A 27,636-nucleotide genomic window follows, 5' to 3' on the forward strand; every position below is an offset into this window, starting at 1 on the left:
AGAGATTATCTCTATTGTCTGTGCAGATGCAGTCTTATTTTTCATGCCAGTCGGGAAACATTTCATATGGACATCACACACCTATTGCACAACTATCACCATTCTGCAGTACTATAATGCACACAAAAGGCAATGTGGTCACAATATTAACCCACATACAAGCATATTACTCATAGGAGCGATACATCAGGTAGCTATTACGTCAATATACAATTATTGAGTATCTCATTTTGCAACATTTACTATTCGGGGGTTAATAAATCAAAAACAAATTATAGATTTGGAATTGATTTCTACAAAAAGGGTGAAACATCCATGTAGTTCGATGGGGGAAGTGACACTAACTAGCATTACTATGATCAATAAGGAAAATGAATCTAGAATTCACAAGAATGTAGGTGGACAACCTTTATTTTGTACCTGATCACATTATATCAAGTCATGTTTACACATCAATCATTTCCTGTATCGGTTTGGTATATGTCAATTTTTTAACTTTTTAAAGATTAATGCAATGTGATCACAGAAACAAGTCAGGCATTTAAATACATATTAAGGAGTACATAGATTTTCTATTTAGTATACAAAGTATTTCATGTATATGAATTTTTTTTTTTCTATTTAAAAAAATATTTTATACCCCGCTCACATAGCAAGCATATCCAGAAATTCAATGCAACCGACCTGATTGCAAATAATTATAATTTTTTGTTTTTCTTTTTAATAGAAGCTTTCACTCAATTCACATTTTGCAGAAGAAAAAAAAAATCTTGTTAAATAATTGTGAAATATATTCATTTTTTAAGGTGTAGACAGGTATGGTTCAAGTGACTGAATTTATTTTTGTAGAATTGTAAAGCATGGTTTATGCACTTGCACATTTTCACATGACTTTTCCTTTTACCTAGTTTAAGATTATCAGGAATTTGACTTTCTTTTCTTAAAGACACTGGTGTCCCTTTGCATGCTTTGACTTATCTGAGATTAGTGTTTAAATTTTAGACAAAACCTCAAACATTTCCACCAGCCTTATCCATCTGGTAGTTGACGTAAAGAGAGATACCTTCACTGGAGACAGTTTTTGTTTGTTGCAATAACCAATCACAGGGAGATAGAAGTTTTGGGTACAAAATATACAGGAGATGCCTCTCTGGTTGAGGGTATTTATGTCATAAGAACAACAAAGTATCCCTTTGGCAATAGTGTCTGGTGCAATCCTAGAGATCCAGAAAGAAGATGTTCTGAAAAATTAGAACCTACAAAGAAATTTCTTCAACATATGCAACCATAAGCAACTGGACACTCCTGAAATCACCTGCATCTATGCCTATATAGATAATATTTGGAAGTTTAGAGTCTACAAAGGCACTTTTCATCATTGAATTATAGTCTCTATTAAGAATTACTCTGCATGACCTACATTTTGCTCAACGCTGTTTGTTCTTCAAGCACTTGTAAGTAATCAGGTGTGCCTTGAAGTTTGGCTTTGAGTTCAAAATATTCACTCTTTCTCTGCTCTACTACAATTTTACTGTGGTTTCCACCTATTAAAGATTTCTTGCATTTTTTATCTTGTAGCTTTTCAGGGTAGTGTATTTCAAAGCCACTGACTCCTATGCTATTATATTCTTTTTTACTGTCTAAAAAATTCTGGATAAATAAATTGGAGTCTCTTCCTGGAAAGAATTCATCCAGTTCATCAATTGTGCTAAGTCTTTTTTTAGGATCCCCATGCAATGAATCTTTGTCTTTGTCAGTCATGTTTCTGAGGACCATCTTTTGACCTTGGTGATCGGAGAATGGAAATCCCATTTCAGCATCCTTTATACCACAAGTGTGACTCTTACTCATCTGTTCAATGGTCTGTGGAAAAAAGGTTTCTGCAGATATACCATCCATCTTAAGGGCTTTCTGGTCATGCTTCCTCAGCTGGAGCTGCATAGAACTGCACTCCTGATTTCCAATGCCTTCATGCTTTACCGTGGGTTTTTTGTTACGTCTCAAGACAAAAACAAGGAGGCAAAATGCAACAAAAACAGTTAATATAAGCACTACTAAAATACTAAGTATTAAAATAGATAAAGGGACAGGTCCACCTGGGGGGCTTTTCATGGGACCCAAAGGAGTCGTAAAAGTGATTGCAGGAATGGGGCTGGTGTACTGTGTTGGTGGCTTATTTATTAGCTTGGGGCATAATATTTCATTTTTCAGTGATCTCAGCTCAATGTTTGCAAACTGCACAGGTGTCTCACATTTGACCTCTTTCATAACAATACCTTCACTGAGTTTCTCCAGCCAGAGTTTCAAAGGAACTAAATCACAAGTGCAGTCCCATGGGTTCCCTTCTAGATCAATCTGTGTGAGAGATTTGAGCTGGTCAAGAACGCCACTTACAGGCAAGTACATGAAATGATTATTTCTTATATTCAGCCGTGCCAGGGGCACTCCAGAAAAAATATAGGCTGGCAGGCTTCTTAGAAGGTTATTGTTTAAGTAGAGAAGCTGAAGATTTGGCATGGACTCAAAAGTTCCCCCCAATATTTCTCTTATCACATTGTATTCCAAGTAAAGGTACTGAAGATTGTGCAAACCAGTAAATATCTCAGGGCTGAGGCGTTCAATTTGGTTTCCATTCAGATAAAGCCTCCTTAGGTTGGTGAGATTGCAGAAGACGTTTCCTTGAATAGTCGTTAGTTGATTGCTTCCTAAATGAAGCAGATCCAGACCATCAAATTCGGCAAAGTCTGTTTGTTCTACTTGTTTGATATAATTCCCATTGACGTGAAGTTTCTTGGCATTTATGGGTTTGGGAGCCAGCTCAGCTAATGAATATACATTCCTTTCCTGACAGTTAACACTTAATCCCAAATCAGACGGATGGGTTTTACAAACACATGGAGATGGACAAGGTGATAGTGGAGGCACCCTGGTCTGAAATGATACAATCTGGCTTAGGGTGTGGTTAGATACAGATTTTCCAGATACAATGCCAGAGTTTTTGGATGGGTTGGTTGTTTTGGGTGCCTTGGTGACCAGACGATTTAGTGATGTTTGAGCGGTATTTCCCCCAGGGGTGGTAAATGTTGTCTCCATAGATGGAGGCAATATCCGCACATCGAAGTCACTCCCAGTGCCCATAGAACATAACTCTTGTTTATTAGTCTCTTTCAATAATCTTCCATACAGATCACTAGGCGTCTCACAAATAGCCTCTCCAATGTAGATATTGTATGGCATATTTTCCAGCCAGGCTTTTAGAGGCAGCAAATCACATGTACAATTCCAAGGGTTATCTTCCAGCTGCAACTCCACAATCCTCCCAATGTGCTCCAAGACACCTATGTAGGGCATCTTCTGGATTCTATTTCCTCTAATGTCCAAATGAGTTAAGGAGGCAAACCTAAAAATATTGTCAGGGAGGGCAGAGATGAGGTTGTCATTTAAAATAAGGACTTTCAGCTTGTGTAGCTTATTGAAGGCTCCCCGCTCAATATACTTGATTAAATTGTAGTCAGCCTGGAGATACTCCAAGTTCTCAATGCCCAGGAAAGTGTCAGCCCTCAGCACCTTCAATTCATTGTTGTTCAAGTGCAACTGTTTTAATGCACTAAGTCCCTGGAAAGCTCCTCCCTCAATATTCTGCAGTTTGTTATTGCCCAGTTGCAGGGACACAGCATGAGTAAAATTAAGGAAAGTATTTGGGTAGAGAATGATCAAGAGATTATTCTGAAAGTTCAAATGATAGAAATTGGACTGTGGGGACTTCAGCTGGTTGGGTCTGTACACTGCCACTTTTTCACAGTTGACGTATAGTACATTTTCTACGGATAGACAAGAGCACACATTGCAGATCTCCTGGGTGAGTTCTGAGTCCGGGTTTGTGGAGGAGATTGGGCTCGAGAGGAAGAGGAAAAGCCACAGAAACATCTTCAGGCAGTGACAGTAAGATCTCAGACTGCTGGGGTAAATCATCTGATGAATAGAAAGACAGGCTTAATACAAGGAACCTTTTATATTATATACAGATTAGTCTGTGCATGTATATATGTGTATGGGTCTATATGTGTCTATGAGTCACACTGCACTACTTCTATCACATTCCTCCATTCACTTAAAAACATTAGACATGTGATTTATACCATTTGCAATTATTTACCTCCTGTCTTTGCAGAGTAAATTAGCTATCAATAAATTTCTATATATTCTCTCCTATCCATCCTGGACCTATAACTCATGTCACAGTGTAATAGCCTGTGTATGCTGCATTTATAGTAGGATACCACGGTCATGCCATGCTTCTAAAAACATATCAGTTAATGAATAGTACCTGCTGTGTAGCCAGCCAACAATATTCTGTGAAACTGTATGCATGTATGTGAATGTAATGATAAAAACATTCATTGTAACCCACTATCAAGCCCACATTGCTTTATGGATGTACAGAATAGAAACCATAGGCATTAACTATTTGCAGACACACATCTCAAATCACATCTCGTGATAACGATTATGGCTAACGACCATTGATAAATTTCACACTTATATACTGTCAAAGTAATAAATTGAGTGAGATTTAGGTATACTAGATGATCAAATTTGGAAGTTGAATGTAATAATACATAATTCTAAACTAAATAAAACATAAATCCACCCTAGTTGTGACCAGATTCTGCATAGGTGGCTTATAAGGACATGTATGTCACTTTTGATATACTCCATATACCTTGGCTCTACATCTACAGTACATATATGTCATTAATGATTCTACATGCATGGATCTGGTCTATGACTCTACAAATGGAGTCTATTTATTAGACCTGTTTCTCATTCTTAGCTATCACTATATTCTACATAATCATGGATCACAGTCTACATACATCCCACCATATCTATACTGATCTATCACTATTTTACAAGTGCACAAAGTCAATTGCCACTTTTTGTCTAAGCTGTTACTACTAATTGTATATGCATGAATCACATTATTACTATCATCTAAATTCATGCATCCCTATATTGTATATACATATAATCAATTATCACAATATTCTATATGTAACTCAGCTATCACTATATACTATATGTATGTACTCAATTAACACTATATTCTACATACATGCACCTCAGCTATCACTATATACTGTACTATGTGCATGTAGTCAATTATCACTATATAATTCATGCAAGCACCTCGGCTATCACTATATACTGTACTATATGAATGTACTCCATTATCACTATATTCTACATGCAAGCACCTCGGCTATCACTATATACTGTACTATTTGCATGTACTCAATTATCACTATATTCTACATACAAACACCTCAGCTATCACTAAACCCCATTACTCATTTAAGCTAAGCTACACTTTATACCTAATATACATGTACTCAATCGCCAAAGTGGTCTACATGCATACACCTCAGCTATCCCTATATTGTATATACATATACTCAATCATCACTATATTCTACATAGATGTAGCTAAGCTATACTATATACCTAATATACATGTACTCAATCCCCAACGTGGTCTACATACATACACCTCAGCTATCACTATAATGTATATACATATACTCAATCATCACTAAACATACATGTAGCTAAGCTATACTATATACCTAATATACATGTACTCAATGTGGTCCACATGCATACACCTCAGCTACCAATATTTGCTCATTTACTCAATTAGCACTATGGTTAACATACATACATTTCAACTATCACTTCATTTTCCATGTATGTATTCAATGATCACAATGATATATACCATATATATGACCATATCCATACATAAAGGGATCTCACTCATGATGTTCTTTTCTATTCATATATTCAATAATCACTGAGAACCAAATACATAGATCACAATATCCATCATACATGAACTCAGCCATAACTATTCTTCATACCTGTGTATACATGCCTTGTGCTTTCACTTGCAAACATCTCACATAAACCTCCTTTCCCAGAATCTTTTACATTCCCAATCCTCAGCTCCCACTCTTATGTATTCTGCATACATGACATGGTCACCTCAGCCATGCATCTCAGCAGTGGATCAGCTATCGACCATTTACAGCACAGCAACCTGCCAAATAGTTCTCTTTCCCAGCACAAAACCAGTTTTCTCAGGCAGCACATGCTGGCTTCCCATTTTAGTAAAGAAGAGACAGAGGGAGAAGTAGAATGCACAGAGAGAAGGAGAAGAGATAGAGAAGGATAGGTCAGTGTTAGACAGCAGTACCTATGATATCAGTGGCAAATGCCTGAGGATTGTGATAGTACTGATCAGTACTGCAATGCTTTGCCGCAGCATGGTCTCTGCTCCTGCTGGGTGCTCTTGTCCTCAATCAGATATCTCCTCCAGAAGATGTGCCAGGGCTGTAGAAGAGGGATGCCCAGGAGAAAACCATGCAGGTTATAGATGCTGCTGCTGCAGGGATCCCTTTCTGCCAGTGTTACATGAGACAATAGAAAGCAATCTATCCTTCTCTGCAGCCTCCTAATTGGGAACAGGTAGCCTTGAATAAATTAAGTGGTACCCATGATGCTGGAGGATGCCAGGGTCTGGGGCAGGTCCAACTTGCTGTGTCTCTTCTGTGTCTGGGCTGCAAAGGGGAGTCCACAGAGTGATCAGAGGGCATGGGATTGCAAGAGAGGGTCAGAAGATCTGCATCAAAGAGACTCCCACTAGGAAAAAAATCTCCTGCTTCCTAGTCAGCTGTGTTTCCATGGGATAATGTTTGCTGGTGGCGAGTGTCAGGCTTAGAGAAAGGGTCTCTCAAGTCAGATAGCTGCTGGATGTGTCTGCTGGTTAAAAGAGGAGGGGGGAGGGAGTGGGAGATCATTTGCTGCCGATGGAGGACAGATCCCTTTTTCCAACGATCAGTCACAAAGAAAATCCATGCAGTAACCCTTCCACTTCTAGATCCAGACAAGAAATGCCATTAGTAAGCCAGAGTCCTAGGAATAACCACAGGAAAACACTACACTGAACTACATTTAGGATGGGGAGGAGGGGGGGGGGGGGATTTTCCTAAATGCTTGCTGTCAGTTCTTGCAGGGGCGATCTAGAAAGTCCTTGCTTCGATTTCCCTTAGATATATGATCATTCTTATAACTCCCTAATCTGCATTGATCCAGCCCAGAAGATAATGCAAACATTAATTAGCAGAGAAATTTGATGAAGAATCCACTTGATGGAGATGAGGAAGCTGCCAGGGCTGGGAGAGAAGAACATCACCTTGTGTAATGATGCTGTAGTCTAAGCCTTTCTATACTTGTGTCTAGGAAGCCAATACAGAAGAATATCCTCATTCAAGTCGATTTTCTTACCTTTATAATCCGGATCCATGGAAGGAAATGAAAATGTTCTGCATTTTGTGATTGTCTCCAAGAGATGTGGACTTCTCCCTGCTCCTCAAGCTCTCTCCCTCTCTCTCTCTCTATCACCCCCTCCTCCTCTTCTTCTTCCTCTCTCCCCCTCTCTTCTCCTATTCTGTCACACACACAGTATATGCACTCACACAGGACCACAATCTCAACACATATCAATCGATCCCTTTCAATAAATAAATACAGGCACACATAGAGCAACTACAGGGGATGAGGGGATCCTGCAAAGAGGGTGAGTTTCATAGAGCACAATGCATAATGCAGCCCTTGCTGGGTCAGAACACCTTTATGGATCTACTGGATCAAGATTGAGTGTTCACATCAATCATCAGTGATGCCATTTTGCTGTAGAGTTTATTGGGATCAAGAAGCAGAGCTGGACTGCGACTCCCCCTGCTGTGCTTGGTCAGGCAGGTGCTTGGGGACCTTATTGCATCTAGTGGAGCTATGTGCAGAACACTGATAGGTAAAGGGATTCTTTTTGGGCATTTTCTCCCCTTTATGACTATAGTGAGAGATGTGATCATCTTTCTATAGGAAAATATGTTGAATATCAGCTTTTTACTGGTATCTTCTGTAATAAGATCCTGTGAATATTGCCAAAACATGGCACCCTAGTACTCATGCTCCTGGCAATGCTGTAAATGCAAAGGAATTGATGCAATATTAAAATGCTGGAGTCTGCCAGCTCTGCAACAAGCTCTTATCCAGGATGAATACTAAGCAATGATATGAGAATGCAGGCAACAATATGGGTTAAAAAGCTTATATATATATATATATATATATATATATATATATATATATATATATATAATCTGATGTTTTGTCTTCTATTATTATCTACTTCCACTCAATATTTATCACTGTCATTACTAACACAAGCCAATTAAAGGGAAACTAATAATTACTTCCATTATCCATGGCAGTAAACATCACCTTTACCTCCTGTATATTACAAGTGAATATATTCACTCCCCACCAGAGGTTTTACAGCCAAGCCTAAAGGGAACCCTGTGAGCTTTGTGATGGAAGACGAAGCAATCATATACTCCTTCAGAAGGAAACGGTGAAGGCTAGCACCAGAGGGGTTAAATGTGGGGAAAGGTGAATTATGGGAAAGGAAAGTTTGCATCGCAGGCGATGCATTGGCAAGAGAATATGTGTGGCGAAAAGGAAACATGGAGGTTAAATTTAGAAGGTTATTGGAGAGAGGGAGAGTTTTAACCTCTAGAGGCGAAGCACTTAGTTTAAAATTGGCTTAGGAAAGTGACGGCTTAAGTGGCTTACGGGGGTGAAAGGGTTAAGGCCACCGTGAGAATAAATGAGAGAGGGATACGGAAATGAAAAGGATATGAATGGGAGTGATGATCCGATGCTGCGGAGCCTTCCTGTGACGTGAGGGGTTAACTGGAAGGGGTTTTACTGCAGTTGTGATCTTGTCTGTGTGAAATACTGAGCAGTCCCTGTGTATATCTGTGGATGACAGTAGCTTTATATACAGGGCACGGTGACTGCTGGATTTCTACTAAACACTCTGATAGCATCTGACTGCAAAGCCCCAGGTAAGATTCTAGTGCTGCTCATTCTTCCAATATTGTGCTATACATGGGGGACATGGAGTCAGGATTACATCAAACTGATTCCTGCTACTCATCACTCTTCTTCATACCTGCTAGAAGAGTGTTTTCTACTAGCGCCCCCTGCAGGCAGCAGCGTGGACAACAACACTTGTTGTATTCTTCAATTGGGCAGTATGGTCCATATCAATATAGAGATATAGTATATACGTACTGTATGTATAGAAGATATAATCCTTTACATTTATATATTCTTGCGGAATGTGAGATATTTTAGAAAATCAATAGTGAACTGCCTTGCACTTATTCTGTACCACTTTACGATCTCTTGTGTGGAGGGACAAGCAGTGCAGTCGATGGACCAGTTTCTACCATGTCTTCCCTGGGTTACACTGCATTATGGGAATAAAGAATATGTATAACTTAAACTGGCCTTTTCCATGGATCCTAGCGCAAATAAATTTTCCATCGCATTTACAAAATATGATGTATCTCATAAAATGCAAATACTTTCTTAATATCATATGTGCCAAATGTTCTTGAATTATTACCATAGTTTTCTCTATTGGTACACAAACAATGGTGAAAGTTATCAGCCCCAATTTATGTGCAACTTTAGTATGGATGAAGATGGGCTGCACCAGCCCCTCAGAGGCGAGTTGAACCTCTTGCCTCAGGCAGCACCACTAACAGCAAGATGGGGGTATGTATAATCAGGGGCGATGATACCTGTCCAAAATAAAACAATTTTATTAACAGTCACATTTGTTAAGAGGCTCCTTTAGCCCTGCACAATAATAATGCTTTGTAGTTACAAACAGTAGCATAATAATAATAATTCTTTATTTATATAGTGCACACAGAGTACGCAGCGCTGCACAAAGCATGACAAATCGGTCCCTGTCCCCATAGGGCTCACAATCTAAACAACCTAACAGTATGTTTTGGAGTGTGGGAAGAAACCAGAGGACCCAGAGGAAACCCATGCAAACACGGAGAAAACATACAAACTCTTTGCAGATGTTGACCTGGGTGGGATTTGAACCCAGGACCCCAGCGCTGCAAGGCAGAAGTGCTACTCACTCAGCCACCGTGCCGCCCTTAAGTATGGTAATTATCTGTAATATGGGACTGTAGGAGAATTTTATAGGAGATAGGCAGATGATAGGTTGATGTATGATAGATGATAAGTATGAAAGATTATATAGATTTATAGATATATAGGATATAGATAAGTCGATAGAAGATAGTAGATAAGTAGATAGTTCAAGTAGATAAGTAGTAGTTAAAAACAGACAAATTATAAGGGATATATAGCAGCACAAAAAAAATGATAGATATAGGAACAGGAGATAGATGATAAGCATCTTCACCAGAGTATTCATCCATGAGGTACTTAAGAAACAATACATCCTCTACCCACAAAAGTCCACATGCTAAGGGCCTCTTTAGGACAGGGGGCCTTGGGCAAATACCCACTTTGCGGCCCCCTCATACCAGCCCTGTTAGTGGGACAGTGGTGGAGCCATTCTGTAGCTTACCTCAGGCAGGTTCATCCCTGGATGAAGAAGTGATACTCAATGTATCGCCATTCTAAAATGTTGTGATCTTGTTTGTCTCATGTGCCCACCCTCATTTTTCTGTCAATGTATTTGTCACTAGCACATTCTGTGACATGAGAATACAGTGTAAGTCATTACAGTCCTAAACGTGTGACATAATTTAGGGACACAGCAGCCATTGTCACTGCTCTACATGATCACGTCTTCTGCAGTATATTCACATTGCAGGTATGAACGGAGACAATCAGCATTGTTTATTGCAATCCGGACACCTTCCCTCTATTGATTATCTCAATCACCCTCACTTGTTTCTGATTTATTGGGCTCCATATACTATGGGCTGTCAGCAAAATCTTGTGCACAAAGGTATCAGTCCAGAGATTTTAGCTGTGAATAATTACCAGTAATAGTCACTGTAGCTCAATTTGCTACTAAATATTTTACATCAGTTACTCTCCATTAGCTGCAGACTAGGAATATGATCAAAGCTGGGCTGCAGAGGGAAAATTCAGCAGAGGGAAAATATATATTTTTTTAGAAGAAAAATAGCACAAAATATTATCTTTTTTCTATTAATTAATTACATATTTTGCATATTCAATGTACTTGAAGGGATTGAAAAAATGTCAAGAACACAGTGTTTTTTTAAATAAAATGTAAGACTTTGCACATGTATTTATAAAGTGTCTGCGAAACAATACCCGATGCTACATAAACAGAATTGTTTTGCACGCTCTTTGTTAGAGGGGCACCAAAAAAAGTTGGTGCACTCTGTCGGAGCAGTGCACGGGCACCATTCAGGCGCATAAGACATCAGGATACATAAGACATCCAGCACCCTTGATCACTAGGTACCTATACATAGAGGAAATGTATTATTTGGCCACCACATGTGACAGTTTTGAGACTCCCTTTGGAGCTCTGCTGCCTGTTAGATTTATCAAAGTGGCTTTGTGGCTGGATGCAGGTTTCCAAGCATGGCAGGCTTGGTCGAATACAAGGGTCCAGCAGGCTTGGGTGAATGCAGTGCCCAGGCATGGGAGGCTTGGCTGAATACAGGGGTCCAGGCATGGCAAGCTTGGCTGAATACAGGGGTCCAGGAATGGCAAGCTTGGCTGGATACAGGGGTCCAGGCATGACAGGCTTGGCTGGGTACGGGGGTCCAGGCATGGCAGGCATGGCTGGGTACGGGGGTCCAGGCATGACAGGCTTGGAAGGATACAGGGGTCCAGGCATGGCAAACTTGGCAGGATACAGGGGTCCAGGCATGGCAGGCATGGCTGGGTACAGGGGTCCAGGCATGGTAGGCTTGGCTGGATACAGGGGTCCAGGCATGGCAGGCATGGCTGGGTACAGGGGTCCAGGCATGGCATGCTTGCCTGGATATAAGGGTCCAGGCATGGTAGGCTCAGCTGGGTACAGGGGTCCAGGCATGACAGGCTTGGCTGGATACAGGGTCCAGGCATGGCAGGCATGGCTGGGTACAGGGTGCCAGGCATGACAGGTTCAGCTGGATACAGGAGTCCAGCTATGGCAGGCTCAGCTGGAAACAAGGGTCCAGGCATGGCAGGCTTGGCTGGATACAGGGGTCCAGGCAAGGCAGGCATGGCTGGGTACAGGGATCCAGGCATGGCAGGCTTGCCTGGATACAGGGTCCAGGCATGGCAGGCATGGCATGGTACAGGGCGCCAGGCATGACAGGCTTGGCTGGATACAGGGGTCCTGCTATGGCAGGCTTGGTTGGATACAAGGGTGCAGGCATGGCAGGCTTGGCTGGATACAGAGGTCCAGGCATGGCTGAGTACAGGGGTCCAGGCATGGCAGCCTTGCCTGGATACAGGGGTCTAGGCATGGCAGGCATGACTGGGTACAGGGGTCCAGGCATGACAGGCTTAGCTGGATACAGTGTCCAGGCATGGCATGCATGGCTGGGTACAGGGGTCCAGGCTTGACAGGTTCGTCTGGAAACAGGGGTCTAGGCATGGCAAGCTTGGCTGGATGCAGGGGTCCAGGCATGGCAGGCTTGGCTGGATACAGGGGTCCAGGCATGGCAGGATTGACTGGATACAGGGGTCCAGGAATTACATCCTCGGCTTAATACAGGGGTCCAGCTATGGCAGGCTTGGCTGGATACAAGCAGGGGCGTAACTTTAGGGGGTGCAGAGGTTACAATCGCACCCGGGCCCAAGAGGTTTAGGGGGCCCTTATGGTCACTTTCCCATATGTGAAGACTTTTACTATAAACTATACATTATAGTCGGGGTGCCTGGCACAGACTTTGCACTGGGGCCCATCAGCTTCCAGTTACACCACTAGATACAAGGGTCTAGGCATGGCAGGCTAGGCTGGATACCGGGGTTCAGGCATGGCAGGCTTGGCTGGATAAAGGGGTCCAGGAATGGTAGGCGTGACTAGATACAGGGGTCCAGGTATATGGCTGGATACAGGAGTCCAAGTAAGGTAGGCTTGGCAGGCAAATCTCCCCAGAGCTGATACACAGCAAAACCTCTGGTACCAGTCAGTATAATCCACCGTGAGATACCTGTGTAGGGAAGATTATATGCAATTCTAGGGTAATGCTCACCACAGCAAAACAGCCCTGAGACCTTATCACCAGCAACTCAGCTTTCCAGAGAGAAAGGAAAGCTGGGCATGGTTTACAAGCCTACCAGCAGAGGGTCTTGACAGTTTCCTTTCATCTATTGATTATTTAATATCATTATTAACATTTTTGTGTTACATTTTTCTTTCGCTGGTTTGGTGTACAGTAAAACTTTCAAGTACCAGACAGTTTCCATCTACATGACTGATCTGCCACTTAGATACAGTAATGTAGTTATAAGACATGGCTGTAGCCTCCATGCCCATAGATGATTTCTGCTATTTCTTGTCATGCCCTTAATCTTTAGTGATTTTTCAGGACAGTCAAACTAGCATGTTTTTTTAATTATTTGCCATGTAATAACATAAAATTTAAAGGCAAATTTGATTCTTTTGATTAAATTTGTATGAACTGGTCACAATTATAAAAGTGAATAGGGATATCTGGGGTAAAAATATTGCTGATCTATCCTCACAGAAGGTTCTGTATATCAGAAGATTAGAGGTCCAGCGGTTCTTAGCGACTGATATTTGGCTTTCTGAAAAAGTAATTCTTTATTTAAAGGGGGCTATAATAAAAGAGAGCCAAGAGGCAATGTTTTCCTTATCCCATCCTAGAAACTATATTTTTATATATTTCCCAAAATCCTGTAAAGTCTCTTTAAAGGGAGCCACTCAGCAGAAATTGACCTAATAAACCACTAAACTAAATACCTTCCAGATCATGTTTCTTTTATGGCCCAGTGTGGCGGCATCATCCAGGAAATCAACTTTGAAATGAGATATAAACTGGTTGTAAAAGGTCAAGGGGGCGGAGAGTTCGTCACTAAAGTCCTCCGAGCCCCTATTCTGTAACTGATGATCCTGTGTACTGGGATATCATAACTAGCTCTCCTAAATTCTTATTCATGATGTCATTCACACCGGCAAAGGGGTGTACTGAGGTGGAGAGCGCTTGTCTTCAGTGCTTAACTCTCCACCTTCATGACTTTAATCAAATAGTTTACATCTCACTTCCTTGTTGTTTGTTTCTGGATGATGGCACCACACTGGACAATGCCTGAAAAAATTAACTGGAAGGTGATTTGACAACATACTGGAAGTCATTTATTCAGTCCATTTCTACTGACAGGTTCCCTTTAAGGAGTTTTTTTTACTTCTCTGACACAGGAAATGGAGCAGAAAACAATAGCTGCCGTATAGTTTCCATTAAAATGAATTCAAGTTGCGTTAACCTGGTCTAACCACTACACAGTATATGGAGCTGAGCTTGTTCCATTTTGTGATCATCAGCCGTTCTGTTGGGGTGTTGGTCCGTGTAACACATGTACTTTCTATGAAGAGCCAGTATTTGCTTTTTGTTCTTTTAAAACAATAGTTTGATCATTTAAAAAAGAGAGTGTGTGTGGCAGCTTTTTTGCATTAGAATTTCATGCTGTTCCACATAAAATACAGGTACAAGAATGTAAATGGTAGAACTAGAGTAATTTGGTAATTATTGCCTTTGCGTAGTTGTCAGTAGTTGAGCTACTAGTAGAATAAGGCAGATAAATTTAAGGCATTAAAAAGAACAAATGTCAATGATGAGGGCATAATTCAACTCTTACATAAGTCATCAGTCAACCTTTCAATGGGGCAGTGAAAAGATTTTTTGTGACGTATTATATAAATATACAGCAACATAGAACTTCATAAAGTATCGAGGTAAAAACGTCCAGGAGATACAATGCCTGAGATAAGAAATCATAGGTATGTTCATTTCGAAGGTTATTATCATTTCAGTAAACCTCTGACATGTATTGTCTAGATGGGGAAAGGTGGGATTACTCTTGAAGCTGTGTTTTTGGTGCGGAGTGCTTTGTACTTTCTATAGGCTGTTGATGCTCAAGATAATAGCTTGAACTTGATGGACTTGTATCTTTTCTTTCCTTACCGTTTTAAGATGTATATCCCTGTAAAGCAGGCGCACTTTAGTTAGCTTTCTTTCTCAAGAGAACAATACAGGCACAAAAGAAGAATCCGATTTTGTAGCACAGTTTTTATTATTTTCCAACAGAAAAACCACAAAGGGTGGCACCATAAGAGTGCTCTTTTACCACTGCTTATTTTAAGCCAAGGAAATCCTCTGATGTAATTTTGCTGTTCTCAGAAAAGTATTATTAGTTGCTTAAATAATTCTGGGTTTACACATTTGAATGTTTACCCCCGGTGCCTGCCAACATTATAGTATTCATCGAATATCAACTCCCAACCTTACACAGTACCTCTGCTTAATTTGGCAGATTTACTACAATTAAGGAGCTAAAATGTATGTATCTCTGGAAAGCAATAAAATGAATTAATAAGAAAGCCAATTGTCTGAAAAAAAACTATTATATACTTGTCTAAAGGCTAAAACAGATGTTTGTGGTCGGTCTGTAAATCCCGAACCATACATGGATGGATTTCATCCACCAACCACAGAGCGGACGATAGGACTCCATGTATTATAGTGAAGTATGATGCATAGAGTCTATTCTTGCAGCTTAGATATGCCTGAATTCTACATCAGTGTCACGGTTACACCTGCGATCCTTTGTATGGATTGAGGGTGCACACGTGCCTGCTGCCACGGTCCCCGCTCCCCCAGCCCTCACTTACCTCTCCTGGCTCCGGCCTGCACTCTGGCTCCCAGCGTGTAGGCCGCATGCTTCTTCCCTGCAGTCGTGCGCTCCCACCACTAGGGGGGCGTATGCGGACTTCTCCCAGCCTTAAAGGGCCAGCATCCTCCTTATTGGCTCTGGCATTCCTGGCTCTGGCGACTCCCAGCATCCCCTGCCAGATCTTCAGGTCATTCTACAGGAGAGAAAGCCTTCCTCAGCGTTTCCAGATGCCTCTGTGTTTCCGTGTTCCTATGGGGATTTCCGTGTTCCTGTTGTCCTGTGGCGGTCCTGTTGTCCTGTGGCAGTCCTGTTGTCCTGTGGCGGTCCTGTTGTCCTGTGGCGGTCCTGGTGTCCTGTGGTGGTCCTAGTGACCTACCTTGGCTGCCACCGCGGGCCTAGACGCAACCGTGGAGCGACCTGGTGACTCCCCGCCGCAGCAAGACCATCCTGCTTTGCGGCGGGCCCTGGCGAAGACCAGGAGTTCACTTAGACTCCGCTCCCGGGTTGCGGCTAAGGTTGTTATTCCCGGCGATGGTCCAGGGAGTCCACTGTCTATTCCCCTGAGACTGTGACAATCAGTTAGATACTATTTAGATACAATGGGGGACATTTAACAGGGCTTGTATGTCAGTTTTCTGGCCTGCGGTGGAGTGCAGTGGAGAGGGCTTGTATGGGGTGTTCCTACTCCGCAGCTGTTAATAATAATAATAATAATAATAATTCTTTATTTATATAGCGCACACAGATTACACAGCGCTGCACAATGCATGTCAAAGTGGTCCCTGTCCCCATGGGGCTCACAATCTACACAACCTAACAGTATGTTTTGGAGTGTGTGAGGAAACTGGAGGAAACCTACGCAAACACGGAGAGAACATACAAACTCTTTGCAGATGTTGGCCTGGGTGGGATTTGAACTCAGGACCCCAGTGCTGCAAGGCAGGAGTGCTACTCACTCAGCCACCATGCCGCCCTACACATTATTGCCTCCAAGCGTATAGTGCTGTACACCCTCTGACAATAGCAAAATTCTATGCCAGGAAGGGCCTAGAGTCAATTGTGTGCCAGAGCAGCCAAGGAAAATTGTGTAGTGATGAGTGCACTCTAAAAAGTTCTGTTCGGGACCAGGTTCAGGTGTGGACCACACCCCAAGTTACACCCGCAACCAGTTCTGGCACCAATTGTGGGTGTTAACTGTTTAAATACCACCTTTTTGGGAGGATAGGTGCTCCCCATGATGTACTTGAGGAGCTCCAATCCACCCCAAAACTTTGCTGATAGCATTAATACAGTTAATGGCTGTAAATGATGCCAGGACTGATGGAAGCCTTTACCGGAAAGAGAATTGTTCTCTTTTTTTTATTAAGTGATATCAAAGTATTGTAATAAAAGCTTGTGAACTGTTGTGCGCCTGATTGAAAACTGCTTCATTCAATTCCATAGGATTGTTTATTTTATAAAACCATTAAAAAAGTATTTAATTAACAGGGGATTTAAAGATCTGACTTGTGTTTAAAAATATGCTATATTTTAGAAAAATGTCAAATATGGAATTTGCTATTGAGGTTTAAAAGTTACTTCTAGAAAAGTCTGATGTTGATGACTGGGATTCTGTGAGAGGACATTTAAAATCTTCAAAGAAGTTCACCCCCAGCTAGGCATTTCCATTAGTATTACAGATCTGATGTATTGAGTCATTGCATTTACTGCACTTGTCAGAAAGATAGACTCATAGAAAGGTATGTGCGTCTGTACATTAATTGAAAAAAAGGTCACTAGTTGTTGCTAAAAAGTCAAATCCCATAACTCTGCATGCCCATATATAAATGTACTATTTTAACTGCAGGCTTTCAATTTTATAGTCTGGTGCTGAAACTGAACTGCATTTTAAAGTCAAGACAGCGCCAATGTTTACTATTTTTTAATATTATGGGGCAGATTTACTTACCCGGTCCATTCACGCGTGTTCTCTGCGCTGGATTCGGGTCCGGACGGAATTTATTAAGGCAGTTCCTCCGACGTCCACAAGGTTCCCTGGAACGCACTGGAATACACCGAGCCAGGCTGAGTGAAGGTAAGTGCAAGCTCCGCAACAGTTTTTTTTTTTAAATGCGACGGTTTTTCCGAATCCGTCGGGTTTTCATTCGGCCACGCCCCCCCAATTTCCGTCGCGTGCATACCAGCGCCGATGCGCCACAATCCGATCGCGTGTGCCAAAATCCCGGTGCAATTCAGGGAGAATCGGCGCAAATCGGAAATATTCGGGTAACAAGTCGGGAAAACGCGAATCGGCCCTGTAGTAAATGACCCCCTATGCCTCAACCCCACAATGCTATAGAATCCTATACATGATATCTCAACTGTCTTTACCCAGGAAAATCCCCTGGTGGAAGAAACAATGAGGAATGATGTAAATTCTTTTTGGAATGTCAACAGTTTAACCCAGGAACAGGTACGGCGCCGCCTCGCAAGCACTAAGATAGATAAATCACCGGGGCCAGATGGCATACACCCCCGGGTTCTGCATGAACTATGTACCGTGATAGACAGACCGTTATTTTTAATATTTGAAGATTCACTGAGGACTGGTTATGTTCTACAGGACTGGCGCATAGCAAATGTGGTACCAATATACAAAAAGGGATCAAATAGCGATCCTGGAAACTACAGACCCGTGAGTCTAACTGCTGTGGTGGGGAAAATATTTGAGTGGTTTGTTAGAGATGCTATCCTGGAGTATCTCACTGTGCACAACCTTATAACCCAGCCTCAGCATGGGTTTATGAGAGATCGGTCCTGTCAGACTAATCTGATTTCTACGAGGAGGTAAGTTCAAGACTGGATCTGGGGGATGCTGTGGATGTTGTATACCTGGACTTTTCAAAGGCATTTGACACCGTGCCATATAAAAGGTTGGTATATAAAATGAGACTGCTGGGAATAGGAGAAAATCTGTGTATTTGGGTAAGTAATTGGCTTAGTGATAGAAAACCGAGGGTCGTCATTAATGGCACATTCTCAGATTGGGTTGAAGTTACAAGTGGAGTGCCACAGGGGTCAGTATTGGGGCCACTTCTTTTTAATATTTTTATTAATGACCTGGTAGTGGGTTTACACAGTCAAGTTTCAATATTTGCAGATGATACTAAGCTGTGTAAAGTAATAAATACTGGGGTCGATAGTTTAGCATTACAGAGGGATTTGTGGAAGCTTGAGGAGTGGGCAGAGAAATGGTTGATGAGATTTAATGTAGATAAATGTAAAGTTATGCACTTGGGCCATGGAAACAAAAAAGTATAATTATGTTCTAAACGGTCAATTACTTGGTAAAACTGGAGATGAAAAGGACTTGGGGGTATTGGTGGATGGTAAACTTAATTTTAGTGACCAGAGCCAGGCGGCTGCTGCCAAAGCAAATAAAATTATGGGATGTATCAAGAGAGGAATAGATTCTCATGATAAAGACATAGTTTTGCCCTTATACAAATCGCTGGTCAGACCACACATGGAATATTGTGTACAGTTTTGGGCACCAGTGTATAAAAAGGATATAGTAGAGGGGTTAAAATGAAATAGTCTCGGGTCTTCCGAAGACCCGAGGCTACAATGGAGACGGATCGCCGCTCCCCGATGACATCACGGGGAGCGACGATCTTAGGCAAGATGACGACGCTGGCTTTGCTGGCAGCGATCGCTGTTATAACACCCGCGATCAGTGCTAGCACCGATCACAGGTTTTACCGGTAAGTCTTTGCTGCAATATGCAGCAAAGACTTACCGGCTAAGGAGAGGGCTCAGCCCATGAGCCCTTTCCATGCAGCGGGACCTGACCACCGCCTGAATACACGGCGGGTGGTCGTGAACCAGTTAAAGATGTAAAGTTGTACACTACCGACATTCTGCAGATCAAAATTGTAGATGCCTTAAATCTGCTTGTAATGCATCTGTCAGTGATTTTATGCAATTAAATATTCACCCATGTCCCAACCTCTCTAATTTACTTATTCTAATGTATGGCGTGGGCAGAGGTCTTATTTTTGGGGGGTGTCTTATTTCCAGGGAAACAGGGTAAGGTCACACGCACCAAGATATTCAAGTTGTATGCAAGAGCTCCACTCCTTGTCCTAGTCCTTATTTCTAATCCTTATTTTATATATGTGATCATTATGTGGATCAAACACATATGAGCTTTTGCTCACCTTTTAGGGATACAGGTTGGTTTGAACTTGGACCTTCAAATTATACTTTTTAGTTTTTAATCTTATGTTTTTATGATCTGCATGTATTGTCTTATTAGCACCCTTAATGAAGAGGTCTGAAAAGTTTTAATGACCTGGACATTTGTAACAAATTTTCATAGGTGGTGGTTTAACCCCTTAACGACTCGGCTTTACTTTCATTTTTACTATTTTTCAGAGTACTTTAACCCTAAGTTGTCTCATTCGTCCTATTATATCTTGCCATACTACAGTATGGCAGTATATGGGGATTTTGCACATCATCTGTTACAATGTGCTATTGGCACATTGTAACAGATCATCATAGATTTTATAGATTAAAGATAATTGCTTCCTGATGCCATCACAGGAAACAACAATTTAAGCCAATATGGAGGCACAATGTTTATTGATAAGTATTTATGTATATTTATTTATACCTTATTTTTGTGCATTTTTTTTTACTTTATATGTCTCCCTTATGGACATTTCTGCATTTTTTCTTCCATTTACAAGTTTATAAGGGCCCCAGTTACAGGCAATGACACCCTGGAGGGGCTAATGCCAAATAAGAGTTGTACTGTACTGTTCAGACCCAGCAGTTCTGATTAACCCCTGGAAACACGGCAGTCAGATAACTGCCTGGTCTAGAGAGCCACTGGTAGTGTCAGCTCTGCTACTCACTGCATAGACTACTTCAACACTATGAAACAAAGAAAGGAGAAGGCAGAAGTGGTAATAAACCAGTCTTGCCATCTCCCTAGAGTCTCTAAGAGGTGTTAAGTTATCTGTTATTTTTGGTGTTTTGATGTTTCATATATTTTCCTTTTTATGTCTGATGGATATTGAGCAGTAATAGGATAGTAACAGGATAGTTGACTGTAGTATCCATAGCAAGTAATAGCAATTCTTATAATGTGAAAATATTACATTGTCATTGCTTTTTGACTGTTCTTATCATTTTATTTTTTTCACGAGTCACTACAGGGCTATATAGTTTTTGTCTGTTGCTTGTGTGTATTAGTAGTATTTTAAGTTTCTGATGTTAATGTTGGTTGAACTTCAACAACAAAGTTTGATTTTTACTAAACCTTGTGGGTTCGGGTCCACTAGACACTTCATTAGAGTTGAGGGTCTGGGTTTGGCTTAACCCCTTACTGCATGAAGTCTTCATGAGTGTTAACCCTTGCCAAAGTGGTGATGTACAGTTAAGTGCTGCTGATGACTTTAATGGTACAATTTTCATTGAGCTCTTCTTGGTAGTGAGGAGAGACGTAAGAGTAAGAGTAAAATGTGCTGCTTCGACCTATAGTAAGTTTTCCACAAATGTAGCAAGTGGATGTTTGACAGAAAATTGTCTTTTTCATTTTAGAAATTAATTTGTGACACATCCATATTGTTCAGTGACTTGCTATAATATCTTTCATTATGCTGCAATGGAGGGAATTTATTAACGCACTTGCACCACATTTCTGGTGGTTTTAAACAAACCGAACTTACTAACTGATGTGGAGGTGCTAAACACATTGGCCTCATTTTAGATGAAGGTCTCTGTTGAGGGTCTGGCCCTCATTTTTTAATGGGTTCCTCTGGGTATTAAAAATAGAAGTTGGTGGTTGCAGTTTCTCTCAACCTGGTTTATAAAGGGTGTAAAGGGTAGTATGCCTAAAAGATGACATTTCCCCCTAAAACTGCTATCACCACCTACTCTGTGATAGTCACACAGGGACATTGAGTAGTCTCGAAAATATATTAAAGAAAAAAAAAAAGACTTCATGAGTTACAACGAGCTTCGTCAACATTAAGTTATTAATTAGAGATGAGCGAGCACTAAAATGCTCGGGTACTCGTTATTCGAGACAAACTTTTCCCGATGCTCGAGTGCTCGTCTCGAATAACGAACCCCATTGAAGTCAATGGGAGACTCGAGCATTTTTCAAGGGGACCAAGGCTCTGCACAGGGAAGCTTGGCCAAACACCTGGGAACCTCAGAAAAGGATGGAAACACCACGGAAATGGACAGGAAACAGCAGGGGCAGCATGCATGGATGCCTCTGAGGCTGCTTAATCGCACCATTATGCCAAAATTATGGGCAACAGCATGGCCATGACAGAGTGACCGAATGAGGCTAGATAGCATCTAAAACATGCAATAATTGACCCTGACACTAAAGGGGACGGCATGCAGAGGCAGCGGGAGCAGTGGCAGGCTAGAGAGTCTCATGGCGACATACCCTAAATGGACTCAGGTTTCACCAAAGGAGGTGAAATGATTTCCTATGTGAACAAAAGGTTGAAGGTATATTTAGTCGATAACACAGCATGGTGGCGACATAGTGACCAAGTTCCATAACGTATCTGGTGAAACACCCGAAAAATGAGCCTGACACAGCTCTTTTGATAAGGGGACGACATGTGGAGGCAGCCATGGAGACAACTTCCATGATTAAGAGCGACAGTATGGGGCATTCATATTGCGCTGCTATGATTGCAACTTCAGGTCTCCAGCATGGCGGCGACAGATGGGCCGAGTTCCACTATGTATCTGGTGAAACACCTGAAAATTCTGCCTGACACAGCTCGTTTGATAAGGGGATGATGTGCTGCATATGCTCTCGTGCTCCAGTGTCTGGGGTATAGAGAGTTGAAATGAGACATTGGTGGACGCTGTGGAGGATCGTGGAGGCAAAATGGACAGGAAACAGCAGGGGCAGCATGCATGGATGCCTCTGAGGCTGCCTAATCTTGGGATGGAGCTGGCGGTCCACCGCCAGGCGAGCTTTCGCCTGTCCAAGCCCCTGTCTCTCGGCTCCTCCCCACCCAAAATGGGCCTGGGGGCCAGAAGCGTTTACTTTGAAAAAATTATAATTTTCAAAGCAGGCCGGGTCGTTTGAATATTTCACCTAGGAATAATGGAATAGCATAGTGGTTCTATTTTTAATTGTTTTTACGGAAATGGTTCCATGATTAAGAGCGACAGTATGGGGCATCCATATTGCGCTGCTATGATTGCAACTTCAGGTCTCCAGCATGGCGGCGACAGATGGGCCGCGTTCCACTATGTATCTGGTGAAACACCTGAAAATTCTGCCTGACATAGCTCGTTTGATAAGGGGACCATGTATGGAGGCAGTGAACTAGTAGTAGATTAAAGGTGCTGCAGTTAAAACTATGTTAGTTGGATCTTGAGATGGAGCTGGCGCTCCGCTGCCAGGCGAGCTTTCGCCAATCCAAGCCCCTGTCTCTAGGCTACTCCCCAAACAGCACTTCTAAGAACCTTTTGTATAAGATCAAGTGTAGTAGCGTTCTTATAAGTTTAGGATATGGCGGGTGAGGGGAATGTTAACAGATGCGCAAGAAGCGCTGAAATAATATTGGTAAATGATAAAAGTTTGCCAGTATATTTTGTGGATTACACAGCAGGGTGGCGACAAAGTTAACAAGTTTGATGTGGAAGCCATGAAAACAACCCAAAATTCTGCCCGACACAGCTCGTTTGATAAGGGGACGATGTATGGAGGCAGTGAACTAGTAGTAGATTAAAGGTGCTGCAGTTAAAACTATGTTAGTTGGATCTTGAGATGAAGCTGGCGCTCCGCAGCCAGGCGAGCTTTCGCCAATCCAAGCCCCTGTCTCTAGGCTACTCCCCAAACAGCACTTCTAAGAACCTTTTGTATAAGATCAAGTGTAGTAGCGTAGTAGTAAGTTTGGGATATGGCGGGTGAGGGGAATGTAAACAGATGCGCAAGAAGCGCTGAAATAATATCCGTAAATGGTAAAAGTTTGGCAGTATATTTAGTGGATTACACAGCAGTGTAATCAACAGATGCGCAAGAAGCGCTGAAATAATATCGGTAAATGATAAAAGTTTGCCAGTATATTTTGTGGATAACACAGCAGGGTGGCGACAAAGTTAACAACTTTGATGTGGAATCCATGAAAACAACCCAAGGGGACGATGTATGGAGGCAGCTATATGGACGACTTTTGGAGGTAGCAATGGAGACAACGTGTGGAGGCTGCTATGGAGACAATTTAATTTGGATAGTGCCTGTATGTGGCAGTCCAAAAAAGTTTTTAAACCAGAGGAGCAGGTAGGTGGCCCTCCAGAAAAATGAAATAGATTGAGTGCCTGTATGTGGCAGTCCAAAAAAGTTTTCAAACCAGAGGAGCAGGTAGGTGGCCCTCCAGAAAAATGAAATAGATTGAGTGCCTGTATGTGGCAGTCCAAAAAAGTTTTCAAACCAGAGGAGCAGGTAGGTGGCCCTCCAGAAAAATGAAATAGATTGAGTGCCTGTATGTGGCAGTCCAAAAAAGGTTTCAAACCAGAGGAGCAGGTAGGTGGCCCTCCAGAAAAATTGAATAGATTGAGTGCCTGTATGTGGCAGTCCCAAAAATTGTTTAAAACAGAGGACAAGGTAGGTGGCCCTCCAGAAAAATTAAATGCATAAAGTACTATAGATAGAGCCAGTGGGCCCTGTCAAAAAATAGCCAGTTTCCTCTGCTTTACTGTACAAAGAGGAGGAGAAGGAGGAAAGTGAGGAGGAGGAGTGCATAAATTATTCAGGTTGAGCTTCCTTCACCTGGTGGAGAATGGAAATTATGAGAAATCCAGGCTTTATTCATCTTAATAAGCGTCAGCCTGTCAGCGCTGTCAGTCGACAGGCGTGTACGCTTATCGGTGATGATGCCACCAGCTGCACTGAAAACCCGCTCGGACAACACGCTAGCGGCAGGGCAGGCAAGAACCTCCAAGGCGTACAGCGCCAGTTCGTGCCACATGTCCAGCTTTGAAACCCAGTAGTTGTAGGGAGCTGTGTGATCATTTAGGACGATGGTATGGTCAGCTACGTACTCCCTCACCATCTTTCTGTAAAGATCAGCCCTACTCTGCCGAGACTGGGGACAGGTGACAGTGTCTTGCTGGGGTGACATAAAGCTGGCAAAAGCCTTGTAAAGCGTACCCTTGCCAGTGCTGGACAAGCTGCCAGCTCGCCTACTCTCCCTCGCTACTTGTCCCGCAGAACTACGCACTCTGCCGCTTGCGCTGTCAGAAGGGAAATACTGTTTCAGCTTGTGCACCAGGGCCTGCTGGTATTCATGCATTCTCACACTCCTTTCCTCTCCAGGGATGAGAGTGGAAAGATTTTGCTTGTACCGTGGGTCCAGGAGAGTGAATACCCAGTAATCGGTGCTGGAATAAATTCTTTGAACGCGAGGGTCACGGGATAGGCAGCCTAGCATGAAATCTGCCATATGCGCCAGAGTCCCAACTCTCAAGAATTCACTCTCCTCACTGGCCTGACTGTCCATCTCCTCCTCCTCCAACTCCTCCAACTCCTCTTCTTCTGCCCATACACGCTGAACAGTGAACGTCTGAGCAATGCTCCCCTCTTGTGTCTCGCCAACATTCTCCTCCTCTTCCTCCTCATCCTCCTCCACCTCCTCCGATATGCGCTGAGAAACAGACCTGAGGGTGCTTTGGCTATCAACAAGGGAATCTTCTTCCCCCGTCTCTTGTGACGAGCGCAAATCTTCCGACTTCATGCTGATAAGAGAGTTTTTCAACAGGCCAAGCAGCGGGATGGTGAGGCTGATGATGGCGGCATCGCCACTGACCATCTGTGTTGACTCCTCAAAGTTACTCAGCACCTGACAGATATCAGACATCCACGTCCACTCCTCATTGTAGACTTGAGGAAGCTGACTGACCTGACTACCAGTTCTGGTGGAAGTTGACATCTGGCAGTCTACAATCGCTCTGCGCTGCTGGTAAACTCTGGATAACATGGTTAATGTTGAATTCCACCTCGTGGGCACGTCGCACAACAGTCGGTGAGCGGGCAGTTGGAGGCGGCGCTGCACTGCCCTGAGAGTGGCAGCATCTGTACTGGACTTCCTGAAATGCGCACAGATGCGGCGCACCTTCGTGAGCAAATCAGACAGATTGGGGTATGTCTTGAGGAAACGCTGAACTATCAGATTTAACACATGGGCCAGGCATGGCACATGTGTCAGTCTGCTGAGTTGCAGAGCCGCCACCAGGTTACGGCCGTTGTCACACACAACCATGCCTGGCTTCAGGTTCAGCGGTGCCAGCCACAGATCAGTCTGCGCCGTGATGCCCTGTAATAGTTCTTGGGCGGTGTGACTTTTATCGCCTAGGCCAGTGATGGCGAACCTTTTAGAGCCTGAGTGCCCAAACTTTAACCAAAGGCCACTTATTTATTGAAAAGTGCCAGCACAGCAATTTAAGCAGTACTGTAAATTCATCTGCCATTGTAAGAAGATTCTGCAGGAAGATTCTTTGAGTTCTTTCTGGTGAACTTAATTCTGGTGTGATGGCCTGGGTGCCCACAGAAAGGGCTCCGAGTGCCGCCTCTGGCACCCGTGCCATAGGTTCGCCACCACTGGCCTAGGCTAAGCAGTTTGAGCACCGCCTGCTGTCGCTTAGCGACGGCACTGCTGTTGTGCCTAGAGCTAGCGACTGATGGCGCCATGCCCACGGATGGTAGTTCGGAGGAGGAGGTGGAGGAGGGGTGGGAGGAGGAGGAGGCATAGTAGGCCTGAAACACCTGGACCGAGGTAGGCCCCGCAATCCTCGGCGTCGGCAGTATATGACCAGCCGCAGGGTCAGACTCGGTCCCAGCCTCCACCAAGTTAACCCAATGTGCCGTCAGCGATATATAGTGGCCCTGCCTGGCAGCACTCGTCCACGTGTCCGTGGTCAGGTGGACCTTGTCAGAAACGGCGTTGGTCAGGGCACGGATGATGTTGTCTGACACGTGCTGGTGCAGGGCTGGAACGGCACATCGGGAAAAGTAGTGGCGGCTGGGGACCGAATACCGAGGGGCGGCCGCCGCCATGAGGTTGCGAAAGGCCTCGGTCTCTACTAGCCTATAGGGCAGCATCTCCAGGCTAAGCAATCTGGAGATGTGGACATTAAGGGCTTGGGCGTGCGGGTGGGTTGCACTATATTTCCGTTTCCGCTCCAGCGTCTGGGGTATGGAGAGCTGAACGCTGGTGGATGCTGTGGAGGATCGTGGAGGCGACGATGGGGTTTTTGTGCCAGGGTACTGGGCAGGGGGCTGACTATCAGCTGACACAGGGGAAGGAGCAGGAGCAGGTGAACGGGCTTGGTGCCACTGAGTGGGGTGTTTAGCATTCATATGCCTGCGCATACTGGTGGTAGTTAAGCTAGTAGTGGTGGAACCCCTGCTGATCCTGGTTTGGCAAAGGTTGCACACCACAGTCCGTCGGTCATCCGGTGTTTCCTTAAAGAACCTCCAGACTTCTGAAAATCTAGCCATCGCCGCGGGAGCCCTCGCCACGGGAGCTTCACTAGGTGACACATTTGGCGCTGATGCACCTGCTCTGGCCTTGCCTCTCCGTCTGGCCCCACCACTGCCTCTTCCAACCTGTTCTGGTGGAGGACTCTCCTCCGTCTCAGAAGCACTGTGTTCACCCGGCCTCTCAACCCAGCTTGGGTCTGTCACCTCATCATCCTCCGATCCCTCAGTCTGCTCCCCCCTCGGACTTCCTGCCCTGACAACAACTTCCCCACTGTCTGACAACCGTGTCTCCTCATCGTCGGACACCTCTTTACACACTTCTTCCACTACGTCAA

At 43.3% G+C, this 27,636-nt stretch overlaps 1 protein-coding gene and 1 long non-coding RNA gene across 6 annotated transcripts in view; one reads left to right on the top strand and one right to left on the bottom strand.

Moving 5' to 3' along the window:
• Positions 1–383: 383 nt before the first annotated feature.
• On the bottom strand, positions 384–7,490 carry SLITRK4 (SLIT and NTRK like family member 4). 3 transcript variants are annotated; one of them, XM_072123028.1, is made up of 3 exons: positions 7,348–7,439; positions 6,555–6,936; positions 384–3,972 (listed from the first exon to the last, which is right to left on the bottom strand). In XM_072123028.1, exons 2-3 carry the CDS (start codon positions 6,654–6,656, stop codon positions 1,417–1,419), a joined length of 2,658 nt encoding a protein of 885 aa, XP_071979129.1. In that variant the 5' UTR covers positions 6,657–6,936; positions 7,348–7,439; the 3' UTR covers positions 384–1,416. The 3 variants fall into 3 exon arrangements, with proteins under 3 accessions (XP_071979129.1, XP_071979131.1, XP_071979132.1); XM_072123030.1 differs by having other exon boundaries at positions 6,257–6,936; XM_072123031.1 differs by lacking the exon at positions 6,555–6,936 and having other exon boundaries at positions 7,348–7,490.
• A 44-nt stretch (positions 7,491–7,534) lies between these two features.
• LOC140076500 (uncharacterized) overlaps positions 7,535–27,636 on the top strand; it is an 81,461-nt gene continuing 61,359 nt past the window's right edge. Inside the window, exon 1 of one of the 3 annotated variants that reach the window (XR_011849600.1) lies at positions 7,535–7,639. This is a non-coding gene — a long non-coding RNA (uncharacterized lncRNA). Of the gene's footprint in view, positions 7,640–8,561; positions 8,973–27,636 lie in introns of those variants that run through there. The other 2 variants (XR_011849599.1, XR_011849598.1) reach the window with 2 other exon arrangements.

This window comes from Engystomops pustulosus, chromosome 9, assembly GCF_040894005.1.
Source record: "Engystomops pustulosus chromosome 9, aEngPut4.maternal, whole genome shotgun sequence".
In the NCBI taxonomy this organism is placed as follows: Eukaryota; Metazoa; Chordata; class Amphibia; order Anura; family Leptodactylidae; genus Engystomops; species Engystomops pustulosus.

Bases quoted from the DNA above. Each gene is read 5' to 3' on its own strand.
- SLITRK4 (XM_072123028.1), bottom strand. From the start codon at position 6,656: ATGCCCTCTGATCACTCTGTGGACTCCCCTTTGCAGCCCAGACACAGA. The intron at 3,973-6,554 runs GTACCACTTAAT...TCTATTCATCAG, and splicing joins GGCATCCTCCAGCATCATGG to ATGATTTACCCCAGCAGTCT.